The sequence below is a fragment of the Mesocricetus auratus genome, unplaced genomic scaffold (genome assembly GCF_017639785.1).
Source record: "Mesocricetus auratus isolate SY011 unplaced genomic scaffold, BCM_Maur_2.0 Super-Scaffold_15014, whole genome shotgun sequence".
Classification (NCBI taxonomy): domain Eukaryota; kingdom Metazoa; phylum Chordata; class Mammalia; order Rodentia; family Cricetidae; genus Mesocricetus; species Mesocricetus auratus.
The window spans coordinates 73,893,921-73,911,471 of record NW_024429186.1 but is presented as its reverse complement, the minus strand read 5'-3'; the positions used below and the strand labels follow the sequence as shown (position 1 = coordinate 73,911,471).

The window sequence follows — 17,551 nt, the reverse complement described above, 5'->3', positions numbered from 1 at the left end:
TCCTTGGTGACATAAGATGTTTAGTTAGAGCATTGCCCTCTCAATTAAAAAGTAACTCCATTTAAATTCCTTTTATGCGTGTCTATATTTTAAAAAGATTCTATTGTATTTGGTTACTATTTGGCTTTTTAGCATAGTTATAATTTAGAGAGACTGAGATAACCAAACCCCAAGGATAAGTTTGTTTCTGCCTCCCAGCTGCCATTCCTTTCACATTTTCACATGCTACATGTGTAACAGACCCGAAGACCTTAGGAGGCCCTCGGACCTTAGCACAGATGACACCATGATGAAATTACCATACAGGCTTTGGAAACCAGCACATAGTCAGCAAAGCCTTCCAAAACGAGAACAAAGACCAAATCCATCAAAGTCCATAGTTCTGGGAAAGTCTCTAAATGTACTAACCTTGTTTTTTTGTTTTTTGTTTTTTTATAACTTCTGTAGTTCCCCTTTTCATTAACTGTTGTTACTAACTGAGATGTGTCAACTCAGGATGTGATTTTTGTGCTTAGAAGTTCACCCTAAGAAAGCCTTGCATTTGTACTTGGTTCCTGAATATCCAGTGTAGTCACAGGCTGGCTAGTAAAGACATAATTCTTTTTTAAAAAATTAATTTTTATGTAAATTAAAAACCACACTTATTTTATATACCAATACCAGATCCATCTCCCTCCTGTCCCCCCATGCCCCTGACCATCCCCCCATCTAATAAAGACATTCTATGGCTTAAGCCTGTGCCTATTTGTCTTCTCTGGTGGATACCTCACAGCAGTGTGTGCTGGATTGAACTCAGTTCCCTGTGCGGGTGCATCAAGCATGCTGCTGACTGAGCCGTTCCTCCAGCTCATGAGGTCTTTAGGTAACAAGTTCCCTTTCCCCTCTCCTATAATACCTCTTTACACTGCTGTGCCACGGTTTCTCTTATTTTTTCCTGCAGTTAATAAAAACAACATTAAACTTTGAATTAGTTGCCATAAAAATAGCTAAATGACAATTCCACTTATTCCTGATTTTGGTTTTATTTCTTACCATAATTGTAATAGTACATACTGTGTTCTGTTTGCTGTTATGACTTCTTAAGGGATAATGAAACCTGACATGATGATAGTGGGTAGTGGAGTGAGGGAGAGAGGGCGAGAGGGAGGGAGGGGGAGAGAGAGAGAGAGAGAGAGAGAGAGAGAGAGAGAGAGAGAGAGAGAGAGAGAGAGAGAGAGAGAGAGAGAGAGAGAGAGAGAGAGAGAGAGAGAGAGAGAGAGAGAGAGAGAGAGAGAGAGAGAGAGAGAGAGAGAGAGAGAGAGAGAGAGAGAGAGAGAGAGAGAGAGAGAGAGAGAGAGAGAGAGCCTGCCACGGTTGGGGATAATAAGGGTAGAAAACATTAGTATTCCTTGTGTAGATTAAGAATAAATTATTTTCCTCAAATGTGTGTGGGTTGCAATGTGCTATGTTTATTTAATGTGGAACATAGATTAAAAACATTTACAAGTCAAATGTGAAAATAAATTCAAGATTTAATTATTCTAATTTATAATCTCCTTTCCAGAAACCCTTCAATGTCATTGTGCATTTGGATGGTCAGCAAGTTTACTAATGAGGTGCCCAGGGCGTCTGCTTACCAGGCACACTTTTCACGATTTCCCTTCTGTAGTGCCAAGGGCACACACAAGGCGGAATTGTCCTTCCGTTTCCTGGCGTTAGCTCATACCAAGCTTCACTTGGGGAAGTGTGCTATCAATCAAATGAGCTTTGTAGCTGGGATTCTGCATCTTCTCCTAATAAGTTTAGCATTAGAGTATACTATTCTCAATGTCATGTCTTAATCCTCAGCACAACCCAAAACCAGGCAAAGAGAGTACTAGTTAATTGGTGGTGCTCTGTGAGTTGCCATGCTGCCATTCCCTGCTCTCTCCTGAGTGGCTTTGTCTAGAGAAATTTGTAGTAATTTGTCATCAGTACAAATGAGAGAACTTTTCAAATTTATTTTTAATTAAAATGTAATTACATAATTTCCTTCTCTTCCCTACAGCCCCTCCCATGTCCCACCCTTTCTCCTATCACAAGTTTTATGAAGGGGACCATGAGAAAGGGGACAGCAGCAGATGACAGTGTTTAAGGATTACAGCCGGTGTTAAAAAGTTAACACCTGTTAACTTGCTTTTGCATAAAGAACAAATCCTCTTACTGTTGTCAATAAAAACTTGTTTCTATTGTTCTGATAGGCTACTTTAACTTCCTTCGCCGAGTTTCTCACTTTTAAGACATGGGTTCTTGGGAAGATCTCACAGAGCTTAAGTGCCTTTTCCTCAGACCAAGGACTATGCTGATGATACTTAGCATTTACTGAATTCTAGTGCTAGTGAAGCTGATATTAGCCACCTCATGTGCCATCAAGTATAATGAAATACCTTGACTGTGTGGAGTTGTCTTGCTTCCCTTTCAAAACGGTGCAGGAATGTAGATGGCGTGGCTATCCCAGCAGAGAGAGTAGACGAGAAGGCTCGATGGACCGCATTCAGCTTGTTTTAAGCTGGGCTTGTGTCTTAAATCACATCCAGAAATCAGTTGCTTTAAGGCCGTGGGTGTCTTCTATGTGGAACAATGAAAAGCTAGGGACGAGACAGCCTGACCAGCGGTTTGTAGGGCTGCCCTGTGGGTGTAGGGTAGACTTATTCTCTGTTTTGCTTTACCCAGAACAAATTAAGACTAGGGAAAGCCAATAGCTCAGAATGAGAGGACAAAATACGTTTGATGGAGCAATGTAGTAGATGGATGTTAGAGGACTCACCAGCTAGGGAGGGTGAGAGCAGCTGCTCACAACACTCGGACACTGGGAGCTAAATTGGAGAATGACCTGTGAGTACTCAGGTCCCCATTCACTCAGAAATCGGATGGCTTTTATGCTGCTTGGAAAGTGTGGGCAGCTGTAGTTTGTATTGAATGAAAATAGTGGAGAGAGACAGTGCTATAAATTTTGACAAAGGCAGAGCAGCAGATTTTTAAGAACTGTAATTGCGGCATTTTGATTGCATCTGCCAGTGGGCTTCTTGTGGATATTTCTATACGTACATATATCATACTTCAGTCCTTAAAACCATCACAACTGCCTCTCCTCGCCCTCTCCTAGTACCCCGCTCTGGCCGCCCGAACCTTTATTGGTAGTCCTTCTGCTACTATTTTTAGGATGGCTTTTTTAAAACCTGAAAGAAAACCTGTGAAGCTGGTATGTCCTGCTCAACTCACCTAACTTTGTAACCTCTACTTCAGTAATTTTTGTGCGAAGGACACAATCCCATTTTTCTCGGTAGAAGACTAATACTCTCTTATGTATGTATACATTTTCCTGATCCATCCTTGTGTGGAAAAGCACCAGAACTGACTGTCTCTCATCTCTACTGGATGGTGCTGCAGTAAGCATAGGTATGTCTGCATCCTTCATGTTGCAGTGGGTACCAGACACAGCTGGATTCTGTGGTTGTTGTAGAAGTGACTGTGTCTGGACACTCCATACCATTTTTTATAAATGTACTAATTTATATTTCCACCAGTAATCTTCCCCCTTTCACAAATTATTTCCAGTTAAAAAAATAGAATAGCTAGAATGGCAGACTTTTATAAACTGTTATTGGAGTTGGGTTTTCCTTTTTGTACTTGACTTGTATCTTAATTATCTGTTAATTTTGTAGTAACATATTTAAGAACATATTAAGGTACAATAATGCCAAATTGTTTTCTATTTTAAAATATGATTTTGAGGCAGGTTCTTACTGTATATTTATTTATGACTTGTCTAGAACTGGCTATATAGTTCAACTGTCCTAAAACTCAAAGACATCTTCCTGCCTCTGCCTCCCAGGTACTGGGATTAAAGGACTATTCCATCATACCTGGCCCTTAAGTACTATATTTTAAAAGGATAATGTGACATTATGTGAATAGACTTGGAATCCCACGTTCACGAGAGCCCTCTAAACCCGAGTGTTTAAGATCACAGGGTTGTTTTTTTCCAGTATAAAGCAATATCGATCGTTGGCCCTTGCCATGGAGGAGAGGGCTCACAATTGTTAGATGTTGCTTATTTGGGGTCAATAGAAGATCCAATGGGCTTGTGAATTTATGTGATGATAATTTTAATCTGATGGGATACTCTTTTTCTGAGTGATTTTTTTTTTTGCTTCCCTGAGGAGGTAGTAGATATGTCCTGTGTAACTATATGAAAACATCTTTGAAAACCTTTTACAGATGTGGAAACAACAGAGCTTATTAATGTTATCATAATTTTAGGACCTTACTGTTTTCCAAATCATGGGTGTTCAGCTGGGATAGGTGTTGACCCAGATCTGTAGTTTCAGAGTATAGTGGCAGAGGCAGGAGGGCTCCACATTCTTGTACAGCCCTGGTCTCAGAAGCTCCTTCCCACCCCGGTTGCAGATCGTTGGTCTCGTAGTCAGGTAGCACAGGTACTTTGGTGTTTTACATGTTCTGACTTCAGGGTAGCTAATGCTAGACTTTGTTTTTTTGTTTTGTTTTGTTTTGAATGAGATGACATTTTGTGATAAGTGACTTACACATATTCTAGGTGTTGTTCCAAGTAGTCTGCTGAGAAACTGTTGGCCTGAGAAATATGGCCTCATGTTGGGTCAGGTTTCCCCTTATAAATATTGTAGCTCGGTCTGCCTTTGCATTTAGATGTTGTCTGTAAGGCTATGTGACTCTTACCTGTTGCCTATACTGTAGTGAGTAGAACTGATTTGCGAGCCATGGGAACTTGGCATTTTCTTCAGCAAACTCTAGAGCTGGCTCCAGGTACCAGACACTCGGCTGTCAGGATTTAAATATTAAGGAAAGTGTATCTGCCTTATCAAATTTACTTTTCTGTTTGAAATTTTGTTCTCTGCTTCAGGTGAAGATTTTCAGGAAGGTTTTCAAAAGAAATATTATCAAAGAACTGGAATTACTAGGTTAATATATTAATATCACCGTTACCTGAAACATTTTTTGAGAAAAATGAGCAGTAAAAGGATCTTCAGAATTTTTCTTCCCATAGTAGAAGAGGTAACCCAATAATGTAAATTGTGTCTTTAACATTTAAATTGCTGTTATATAATATACTTCTTTAATGATCTCCTTATATTTTATACCCCAGATCCTTTTTTAATTTTCTTATTTATTTATTTATACTTTATGTATATAGGAATTTTACCACCATCTATGTCTGTACCCGACATGTGTGTTTGGTACCTCTGGAGGCCAGAAATGGGAGTTGGATCTCCTGAAACAGGAGTTACAGACAGTGCTGGGGAATTGAACTTGGGTCCTTTGGAAGAGAAGCCAGTGTTCTTAACCGCTGAGCCATCTCCCCAGCCCTGACCCCCAGCGTCTTAACCTCTTGGTTGACACCTGGTGTGGAAATTGCAGAAGAATGTGGGGCACAAAACTTTGTGAGGAGTACAACTTTTATGAATGACCAGTGCTCTCAAAGGAACTAAAAATGACATTCCAAATGAGCTGCAAGTGTTCTGCCAGTACCCATGCACGCGGCTTCTTTCATGCCCGGTCTCCAGTATGCACATGGCACACCCCTCACATTGCCCGAAGCTCCCTCGCTCAGGTGAAAACTACCGACTGCTACACACTGAATACAAGCATTCGGGTTTTATTATAAAAACAAGCAATTTCAGCGTTTCCTCACCATCTTCTTTCAGCATATGACTATTGAATTGATGTATCTTTGGTCTATACTCATTAGAATGCTTGATTCGAAAAAGTTGCCACTTGAATTGTTCACTTAAGCTTCATGATATGTCACTAAATGCATTTTGTTTTAGGATTAAGGCTGAATTTGTGCAATCCAAGTTGGCCGTAGGCGTATGTCTGCCTTTTTGTGCTATGTATTTATACAAAGTAGCATTCTCAGTGTTGACAGTTATAAAATCAAAATACTGATGAATGCTTAAAAACGTTGAAGATGTTGTATCTTACAGTATTAGTCATTTAAAAAATTTAATGTGTAATTTATGTAAAAGTGAGCAATTATACACACCTCATTAGTATGCAAATAGTTCTTCTTTCCTAAAGGGGAAAAAAAAAACTTCGCATGCCAACGAATTGTTTTAAGATAAATTCCTTATTCTTTATTTTCAGTAAATGTTTTATTTATGTGTTTATTTTATAGACCCATATACTCTTGTTCATGTAAAAATACCCCAGGTAGAAAAGGACTGCAAGATGAAAGTTTAGGAAGCTCTGTATTCGATAATTATATATTAGATGAGCTTTTTCTTCTTAGCCAAGAACAGGGTCCAGGAAGTCTAGATGATATGGGTGTCCAATTACATGTCTAGCTACATACATTATGTGTATGTTAAGATAGGTAACTGCCCTAGCTAGACACATAATAGAACACAAAAATTTTAAATATAATTTGAAGGGAGTGATACCTGTTGCCACCCCAGTAGTTATAACTGCAATCGTCACAAAATATAGTGCAAAAAATTAGAATGCTGCATGAACCTTTGCCTGTATCTGTGTTTAGACTTACACACTTATTAAGCCTCATGTATCACATTTATGAAAATTCAAAAGAGAAATGCAGTTGGTAGTGGAAATAGAGTTATGTCAGGTTTACATTCAAAGCCATATATCACAAACTTACCTTACATTTGAATTTTATGTTCAAAATTACAAATAATTTCTATGCTCTTTTTCACTTATTTGCCTTTGTAGAGGCAATGGAGAGCCACAGGTACATTTTGGCCCTTGTATATTTTCAAAGGGGATATGCTTTGAAGACAAAATTGAAATTAGTTTGTCCTGAAATGCTGGTCTATCCTAACACAGGAGATTACAGATAAGTACGTAAGGACTTGCATGTGGGCGTGTGTTTATGTGGTAGCAGGTTAGGAAAACCTAATAAGGTTTTTCTACCTTTATAAAGTAGTCATGAGCCGGGCGGTGGTGGTGCACGCCTTTAATCCCAACACTCGGAAGGCAGAGGCAGGCAGATCTCTGTGAGTTCGAGGCCAGGCTGGATCGACAGCCTCCAAAACAATACAGAGAAACCCTGTCTCGTAAAACCAAAAAAATAAAATAAAATAAAATAAAGTAGTCATGATATTTTACTTGGCATCTCTTTTCTCTGGAATGAAAGTTTCCACTCTGTCTTGTACCTGTGTCTGTATTACTTGTCACCAGTTGCTTCTTGCTCTATCCTCCTGTAGAACTTGGTCCCAATCACTCATTAATCTGATGGTTATTAAATATTTCAGCCTGTCATTGCTTTTAAGCAATGTCTAACCTGCGTGTTTCTTTAGGTGCATGCTTTTATAAAGCAGTGTGGATTTGAAGCCTTCGATGCTCCTTTAGAATGCTCTATACTCCTAAATACGTATTAGCTGTTCCTGTGACTTTCATAGTTATTATGATACTTCTTTTATGTGTTGAACTTTGTAGATTTATTTGTTAGTATCTGATTTTTTCCTGGAAGTTTTTTCAATTACAATAGATTGACTATGGCATCACTCTGAATGGCTAGTAGTTGATATCATTTCTAGTACCTATATCCCAGTAAATAGTGAATGAACAAAATAGATATGAAGGTTACATGGACCATGATTGGTCTCTCTACTTAAAACATTTGCTTAGTGGGTGTGGGAGAGATCAAGCAAAACTAAACATGCATGTGAATTCCATAACGAAACCCATTTCTTTGCATGATACTTTACAAATGAAGTTTTATAACATGCTGCTGCTACTAGTTTCCAAATCTGCTTCCTTAGTAGAACCTCTGCGAAAGACACACAACAGTGACATAAACCAAGGTGGGAATTAGTCATGGAGAATGAGAAAAGCTCTGAGTATAGTAACTTTCAAGCATTTGTAGTGAGTATTTACTGAATGCTGAGAAACTTTGTAGATAAATTAATCTCTCATCCCAACTTAGTGCAATGGGATATCTTTATTTACGAAAATATTTGTTTTAAACAGCTAGCTTGTTTCTTTGTCTGGCATTCTTGGATAGCTAACTTTCTATTAAATGGTCACCTGCACGTTCTAATCACATGGATACATGTGTTTTTATTTCAGTTTTTACTGTCCCATTTATCAGTAAACAATCCATGGCATCTGAAGTGCATTAAATAATAGTGTTCTCTCTAGAACGATGGCATGTAGTTCATAAATGTGCCCTTCTGAGAGCCGGGAGGTTGCAGCAGACTAGAAGTCAATAGCAATGCCAGACAGACTGCCAGAGCAGTGACTTCTAACCCTAAGCTGTACTGTTCCTTGATAAGAGTCAAAGAATCTGTCTGCAGGCAGAAAGCTGGCAGGATTCTTTTTTTCTTTTTGCAGCATTTTTCGATTGTTTGTTTGTTAATGTTTTTTCAAGACAGAGTTTCATGGTTTAGTCATGACTGTCCTGGAACTTGCTCTATAGACCAGGCTGGCCTTGAACTCACAGAGATCCTTCTACCTGTGCTTTCTGAGTGCTACGATTAAAGGGTGTGCTGCCACCACATTTAAAAAAACAAAACTCAGAAGGTGCCTTCTAAAACAGATTGTTTTGGAGGTAGTTGTTATCTGAGACATGGAAAGCACATTTAACTGGTTACTTATCATCCTGTACTCAAAGCTAGTAGAACTGTATTTGATAGTTGAAAACTATGAGATGGATATGGGAATGATTACAGAAAGAAACAAATTTTAACAGGCCACGACTGTGTGCCTTCTGGGTACTGGGCAAATATGCTTATTTAAATTTAACAATATGATAGATTTTCTTTGCTTTTGGTCTTTTTGTTTTTTTAAGTAGTGCTGTTTGTCTTTGGGAAGTATTCAAAGAAATCCAGCAAACTTTGTCCCCAAGTTCTGATGCAAACCTGTGATTGGAATATGTTAACATAACCCTTTGGTGGAGTTGGTAGGTGTTAATAATAATTAGGAGTTCTAACTAGTCTAGTTTTATGGTACTGATTTGGACCCACTTTATGCTAGGCATGTGCTGCACCATGGAGCCGCATCCCCGTGTCTCTTCGTGTTGATGTAGTATTTCCATCCACCAGGTCACCCGTTTTCATGGACTGTGGCATGCTTAGGTAGACCTGGGCGTTTTTAATTAATCTCATGATGTTGCATCTTTTTTTGTTTTTGTGTTTCCCATTCTATTTAGGAGGAAGAAAAACTACTCAACTTCTTTGACATGTATTCTTAGTTACATGGCAACATAGAATACAGAGCGGGAATATTAATACTGCATTTCTGAGCAGTCCTTGAATAAATTAGTTATCTGTGCAAGTGTACAATAGATTGATTTTATATAAATGAGTTCAAATTGTCTTTCTGAGGGGAAGTCAGAGAGGAAGGGAGAGGGAGAAAGAAGTGTCAATCATGCTCTTCGCTCTACTTGTGAAGTTCATTTTTCTTGTGTTCTTTTTTTAAGTCTTGTGTAACTTTGACATTCAGTGTTGGTGAATGTTTCCTTGTTTTTTTTTTCCTTCTTCCTACATAATATGCATGTGTATTGTTGCAAATGTTAATAACATTTTTGAAGTGGTACTTTATCACTTACAGGAGAATACCTGAACTATTTACTAGTTACCTCAGGGACAGTTCTGGATTGAGATTCACATGATCCATTGGAAGGAATCCCGGTCACCTTTACCCAGACAATTTTTAATATAGGTCTCTTATGTTTCCTTGACTTAATTTTTATTGATTAAAATGTTACTGTCAGAGAGAGGTGAGCCTGTTTATACCTTTTGAGAGTTTGGGTGGTTGTGCTTTGTTGCACACAGGAACCTCAATTGATTTGCTGATACTATAGAATGAAAACAGATTTTGACTCCTCATAAAATAAGTGCTCCTTTATGAAACATTAAGTACTAAAATGCTGGTTTATTGATCAACTGTGTAGTAAACAGAAAAGAAATGGTTGGTGCCTTTATGTTATTTTGCAGATAGCAATTTTTGTTTCTTATTGCCTGTAGTTTTTTTTTCTTTGTAACCATGAAGGGTACATTTATTGTAAATTCCCTACCTTAATCCAGTCCTGATAATAAATGTTAATATTGGGTCATATACTTTTGAAGAATTTCTTTGGTGCTTTTGGTTGCATTATTTTAACAATGTCATTTCTGATAGTTGAAGAACCAATCTGTTTCTCAGTTTGGAGGCTGATATTCCAAATACCAGGGAGATATTTGTATTACCTCAATGTGAGGATTAGGAAGGTCAAGTTTTACCCTAAACTGACTCCCTTATTTGTATCAGAGATTATTAAATTCTATACCTGTGTAGCTCAACTGGATTTTTGAAATGATAATCTCAGATACTACACTGTATGTTTTAGTGAACAGTTGCTTGTTTTTTTTTAAACATGGTCACATATGCTATGATTTTATAAAGATACACCAGATAGAAAAGGCTAACAATAAGGTAGTGTGACATCTACAAATGTCATTATTGTAGAAAATGAAATCTGTGTTACTATATTATGACAATGCTAGTACAGAAACTAGTTCCTGTTAATTACTTTATGTTCTAGAAAAGACAGCATTGGAATGAAGAACAAAGATGACTCTAATGCTGATAGATACAATTAGAGGTTTTTGCTGCTTTTTATAACAGTTGCAGGGAATTTTTGTTGGAATTTTTCCCTTCTCCAGCAAAAATATACCTTTACATTTTGGTGTTTTATTATTAATTTTGCAATTGCCAGATATTAAGGTTCTGAACATTTTATCTGACATGTTAATAAGAAGGAATTTAAGTTTTCTTGTATATTTCATTGAAAGATCTTTTAAGAGCCAGGTGACTCTCTTTGTAAGAGATATAAACAATTGGTCAGTGCTAAATTCCTTTCTTGAATTTAACTTCTCATTTGCTAGGATGACCAAACTCCCACAGCTTAAAGAAAAAAATCCATGTTTCTATAGTAAGAATTAATTTATGATAAATAAATAGGAATATCTATCTAATCAGTTTAAAGATAGTATTAGGCTAGTTTTAATAATTAAGGGAATAGAATCAGTAATATATTTCAACAAATTCCCTATGTCAACATATTTTTATAAGTGAGATGTTTTTAGCTTAAAAGTTCTGTGATTTCTGAGTAGTGTGGGTGTGTAAGGTTACAAACTAATGCTTTGACACCACTAAGCAGCACAGTTGATAGATATCTGTGACAGCTTGATAGAAAAAATTGTAAGAGAAAATGTAGAATATAAATCTCTCTTTCAGGGGAATTTTCCTGTTCAGAGTTTTTCCTGAGATTAATAGTCATAAAGTTAGTATTTCCTGAGAATATACAAAATGTAGATAAATGAGTAATTATCATTTTCAGTTTATTCTGATTCAGTTTGGTTAAATTTTTGCTGTCTGAATAGAATAGAATCTCCAACATTTATAATTATAATACATATATGTATATCTTTATATCCATCTAGCTATCTGTCTACCTCAAAACTCCATTCTTCCTAGGGAAACTAGTAGCATATTAAAACTCCATTATGCATTAGAGGATCTTGACTTTGTTAATAGTGTCTGTGTTTTTGTTGCTTTTCCATACAGTTAAATGTCACTTGATGACAGCTTACACTGAGAAACTGCATGCTGAGCTGATGTCATCACTGTGTGGGCATCAGAGAATGCCCTCTCATATGGGGTGTGTGAAGCGGTCCTCATCCCAACATGCCATACTATTTATAATTCACCTTTTTAATTGGTAGAAGGATTGCACTCCAAGATAATGATAAAAGCATAGTGTAATATTCCACTGGCAATGGTTATTCATCATCCCTTCAAAATCATGCACTATCTAGAATTGCATGTGTTACACATTGCTTCAACTGATAGCACATAAAGTTCATTTACATCAGCATCTTGGTATATATAATGCATTGTGCTGATATTTGGACAGCTACAATATCATTAGTTAATAGGAAATTTTCATCTCTGTGTAATGGCACCAATTAGCTATATGCTGTGTAATCAAAACTTCATTTCACAATCATGACTGTAGTTTTCATATTGTTTTAGCATGCTTCTTTCTAAAAATAATCTTGAGTTTGGTTCATACTAAAGAATGTGAGATTATGTCATTCTTTGGAAATAATTTTTGTGAGAGATTGCTTTTCTCCATATAAGTAAGCACATCAATTGTTATTTGTGGAGATACAAACTACAGAATTTTCTGTTTCTTAAGTAAACTTCATTTCAACAAGGGATTCTATATGGTTCAATATTTGCAGTTCACCTGTAAATTATGTGGGAGTCATGTGACTAATGCTCATTTAATTTTGTGATTGTTTAAGAATGTGTAGGCAATATTAAATGCTATTCTCATTATTGAAAGGGAATTATTTTCTTCCTTGATGATACATTGAAATAAGACTTAAGCAAATAAAATCATAACATACTTCAAGTACCTGCATTGATTGATTTGTTGAGGACAAAAATTCATTTAAATGCCTTCTACTACTTGTTTATTAATTGGGCTTATTCCAGAGCAATTTTCAAAGGAAGCTGTATGACTGTGATGGTTCCTCAGGAAGGTAAATTTAAAAGAAACACAAGGTACATGCTTAATACCTTGCTGACCCGTACAGTAACTGTATCCTAATAGGTCATATTTCAGCTCTTGGGTTTTTGATAAACAGCTGAACCTCACAGAGTTCTATCCGTGGTGCGGAAGCCTTTCATGATATATGAGCGTGTCTTACTGATGAATTCTAATGTCAGCTTCTTTGTGATAGCCATTCATCAGGTTGTAAAATTTGTGCTTGGGAAACACAATGAATTAACAAGTCCATATTTTCATTTTGTTGAAATTAACACAGCTTGTCCTCTCATTTTAAAGAGTTCATAGCAATTACCTTCCACATTGTCAAAACCAGCTAGGATTTAATTAGAATCTGTCAATGCTAATACAAAAGAAACGTCTAATATCAACAAATAAATTGATATGGCTGCCATGCTGGGAATGCTTACAGGCTGGTGCTGTGCTGATCATATGCATTTAGCTACTGTAGAATGTTAACATCTGATTCAGAACAGCACAACAGCTATTAATATATTAACTCGTAACTGTAAAGAAACACAATTTGCCTTTCAAACCATGGCTTTCTTTAAAGATCAGTGTTTATATTTTAGAATGTTTCCTTTGCCCAAAAATGGACATTTTTTAGGACATTTGTTATTTGTAAAATGACTAAAACTACCACTCTCCCTAGTTTTTTGTTAATTTTTCAAGTAAGATTCTTTCACTTCATATAAAGGATTTTAAAATAGTATTTTTCATTTTATAATCAGGAATAATTTTAACCTGTATTTTAGATACTTTGTATAACATAGTGTTAGTGTATTATACTTTATTTCTGTATTTTTCTTAGTTAATAAAACTATTCCCTGATTTTTTTAGTAGTAGTATACAGCTGTAATCCCTGCCTTTGGGGGGGTTTCTGACAGGGGAATCATGAGTTCAAGGCCACTGTGTGTTACATAGCAAGTTTGAAGTGAGTTTAGGTTACCTAGAGAGATGCTGTTTCTATACTAAACTGCATTTTACTTCACAGTGAACACCAGAGTCATCTGGATTATATTGTTTTTAATTTTGAGTAGAGAAAAATCTAAGTTAGAGTTTTAAACAGTTGACCCTTTTAAAGTTTACTACTTATTCATATTTTACAGTGAAATTCTAAAACTCCACTCTTAAAATGGAATGTGTTTCCTTATTGTGCTTTTTGGTGTAGCAGGTTATAAAATTACTTGCTACATCACTGAAGCTCATTATTTCAAGTCTCAAAGAGATGTGAAAATAAGCTACTGAAAACGTGGCCAAATGTTTTGCACAGCAGCAAATTCCAGCTGATCAATTCTTTATTAAAATTAGGCCTTGACTTACTCAGTATTGAATTTACATCATTTGAACCTAAACATTAAATCCTCTTCCAAAATCTCCTTATTTGAAAAAAACTTTTAAATGAATTAATACTTTCCTGGAGGAATTATTTTAATTTATAATTGGTGTGTTAAATATAATGTTATTACCTTTTAATATTGATAAAATGCTGTCTAAAATACATTTTGTATATCCGAAAACTGTACTTACCAAACCCAATGATAGTCTCACTGTTAACATTCCAAATGTGACTGTAGAAAACACCATTAAAAACACTGGTATTTAAATGACTTCTACTCAGATGATATTTCCCAGAAATTATTCTTTATTTAGAAACAAAAACAAGACAAAAGCAATTGATTTTAATCCAAAATGTATTTTTCCTTATAAAAGAAGTCCACATACTCACTGTGTCTACTCTACAGAATTTGTTCTTTCCCTTACACCACGTGTCAATTCAAGTTTATCTGGTCACTGCAAAAATTCGTGGCTAACATGTGTAATACAACACAGGAGGAGGCATTGCTCAGTTCAACTACTCTTCTATACTTAAAAAAAATACAGAAATGTTTTTTGTTCACGTTAACTGTAGTCCTGACAGAAAAGTTACATGAAAGTTCTAGAAAATGGAAATTTTATTTGGTTGCCACGGTACCCTTTGAAGCCAGTCAATTAAAATGCTGAACTTTCATATTTCCATAGGCCAGGAGCAGCATTGGGGAAGCTGAATCTGCCTTCCAGAGAGTAACATCCCTCTGCCTGGTCTTGCTGTTATTTGTCTATTCCTTTTTGTGTGTGTGTTTTGTTTTGTTTTTATTCTTTAGCACTGACTCAGTCTTGGGCTTTTCTTTGAAGAAGGTTTGGTCGGTTGTTTTTAGGACATGTTCGTTGGCACACCTATAGCAGTTGCTTTAACTTCCAAGGGTGCAGTTTTTTCTTTGCCTGGTTCGCAGAGGTTGATCAGAGGGGGGTAAAACTCACTGAATGCCAAGGTCTGTTTGTGAAAGTAATTCCTCGCATACCTGTGTTCGCCCTCACAGCTCATTTCCTGTGAGATGCAGCTGAGAAGACACAAGACACCAATAATCCCCAAGAGGCCCCCAAGGCAGGCCATGAACGCTGTGTGACTCCTCCCATATCCTCTTCCATCACTGTCCAGACTTTTCGTGGTGACATTCACGCATTGTTTTCTGCTTTTCTGGTAGATGGTGGGAATATCAATACAAATTTTATACTCAGTAGATGGCTTCAGATGAGTAAGATTATATACCTTGACATCAGATGGTATTCGGGCACTTTGGGCCGCATGAGAGTCTTCAGTCTTGACAAAGGCTGTCCATTTAACACTGGATTTGAGAATTTTAGAGCTTGCTTTCCAAGATACCAGAACAGAATGGGCCCTAATATCTCTTATTTTAATATTCAGTGAACCGTTATTATCATGAGGAACTGAACCCCCGACTTTGATCATAATAGACTTCAAGTCAGCACCAACTAGATTAGTTGCTATACATGTGTATAACCCCCCTTCCTTTGGCGTTATTCCACTTATGTCTAGTGTGCCTTCAGAGTGAACATAGAACTTTTCTCTCAGAGTGTTTGGCAATAGTTTTTGACCAGAAGGTGTGATCCAGTAGATTTCAGGCTGGGGTTCTGCAGTAGCTCTGCAGTGAAGGGACACATAGCTGTCAGCATCTACATCCAAGCTAGCAGGAAAACTCTCAGGAGCTATAAGAGGGAGGCAAATCTCCATCATATCCCTGAAATGAACTTGCCGAACATTCTGGCCTTGGAATTCAGGTGGGTCCACACAGAATAGAGAATCTGGCTCCATAAATCGAATGTTGGTTTTGTTCATGTTAATCCAGCGGATGACACAGTCACACCGAATGGGATTGCTGTGGATGCTGACCTCCTTGAGGTTTGGCAAAGACTCTATGGTACCATGGTAGAGGGCACTGAGGGCATTGCTGTTCAGCATGAGGGATTCCAGCTTGGGGAGTCTGAAAAACGCATTGGGGTGAATGTAAGACAATCTGGGGTTGTTAGTAGCTTCTATTTTTCTTAAATCTGGCAAGTTATCCACAGCCAGACTGTCAATGGAGACGAGTTCAGGCATGTTGTTTATCCCCAACTCCTTCAAGTGTAGCATATTGCTAAAATCACCCCTTCGTATTCTGTTAATAGGATTTTTGTTTAGATCCAGAAATTTGAGGTTTACAGCTTTTTGAAGAGCAACTTGGGGTACCTTAATAAGCCTGTTGTCATAAAAAGAGATGCTTTCCAAGTTTTCCAGCCCAACCAAGGCATTATCTGGTATTTCCGTGAGGTTTATGCCAGCTATAACCAGGCTGCGAAGATTGAGAAGGGGCTGGAAATTCATGTCTTTGATTCTAATGATGGGGTTGTCCCCAATCATTAGAATCTCTAGATTGGGAAGAGCATCAAACCACTTACTGTTGATCATCTGCAGTCTGTTTGAATTAAGATGAAGTCGAAGGAGGTTGTGTAGGCCGATAAAGGCTCCAGGCGAAATGGTAGAAAGCAAATTGTGATTAATGTAGAGTTCTTGTAAGTTGCCCAGCCCATACAGACATTTTTCAGGCAGCTCAGTTAGTTTGTTTTCCTCTAGGTACACGGAAAGAAGCTGAGACATCTTTTGTACATTAATATTCATGACAGAGGATAAATTGTTTTGAGATAAGTCTAGGCCAGTAAGATTCACTGGAAAGTCTATGGAATGTTCAATTCTTGCAATGTTGTTAGTCTGTAGGAGCAGAATCTGTGTGTCTGCAGGCAATCTGGCTGGGAAGTTTAAAAGTCCTAAATCATTACAATCTACTGTAGATGCTTCCATGTAGATGGATCTGGGGCTAAACCAAGGCCTGATTTCACATGTACATAATTGTGGGCAATCCACTTTTTTATCTACAGCTTGTGCTAGTGTGGTGATAGCCAGGCCAAACAGCACATGAATTTGGAGTGGCATGTCCTTCATCTTAGCTTTCGTCTTTAAAAGTTTAATAGGTCCTCAAGGATTCCAGTCACCGCCAATAAGTTCAGTATAAGCTGACTGATGAGGGATGTACTTGCATTTGTCAAATGATGAATGCAATAGAACTGTAGGCGTTTTCTTCATGGAAATAACTAAGAGTGCCACTGATGTATTTTCCAAAGATGGCATGCATACTGGAGTAAAGATGGTTGCTGTCTCCTCAGTGGTTGAGTATTGATGGACTCTTCGAAGATGGTGTATGTATAGATGGTCATAGGATATGGAGCGATTCATTTATTTAGAAATCTAAAATTCAAATCCCATTCTGTCCAGTAGACGTAGAGTCATTATTCTAAATGCAATCAAAGTGAGAGAAAAAATTAATTCAAGAGGAAAGTTCATAATTAATGTTTAGCTAATTATAATTATTTCACATATATAATTTTATTAGAGTTTACAGTTATTTCAGTACATTTTTATGACTTTGGCCCAGACATGAGGTGAATCAAGAAATTTAATCTTCAAAAGGCTGGTTTCATTAAGTAGAATAACTATGTTTCAAGAATGTTTCAGTTGTTTCAATTCTTTGTTTATAACCCCAGTTTTAGTTAGTATATTTTTCTTTGTCTTAAAGAATTAAAGAAGTAAGACAGCCTTGCAAGGGT

General features: G+C 37.0%; 2 protein-coding genes across 7 annotated transcripts in view; one reads left to right on the top strand and one right to left on the bottom strand.

Moving 5' to 3' along the window:
- Positions 1-17,551, top strand: part of Immp2l (inner mitochondrial membrane peptidase subunit 2) — an 871,559-nt gene that overhangs the window by 389,713 nt on the left and 464,295 nt on the right. The window lies entirely within an intron of this gene.
- Lrrn3 (leucine rich repeat neuronal 3) overlaps positions 14,199-17,551 on the bottom strand; it is a 32,402-nt gene continuing 29,049 nt past the window's right edge. For all 4 annotated transcript variants that reach the window (XM_013117867.3, XM_013117866.3, XM_005076203.4 and 1 more), the window contains one exon: positions 14,199-17,238. In XM_013117867.3, the coding sequence (XP_012973321.1) occupies positions 14,766-16,889 (2,124 nt within the window). In that variant the 5' untranslated portion in view covers positions 16,890-17,238 and the 3' untranslated portion in view covers positions 14,199-14,765. The remainder of the gene's footprint in view (positions 17,239-17,551) is intronic.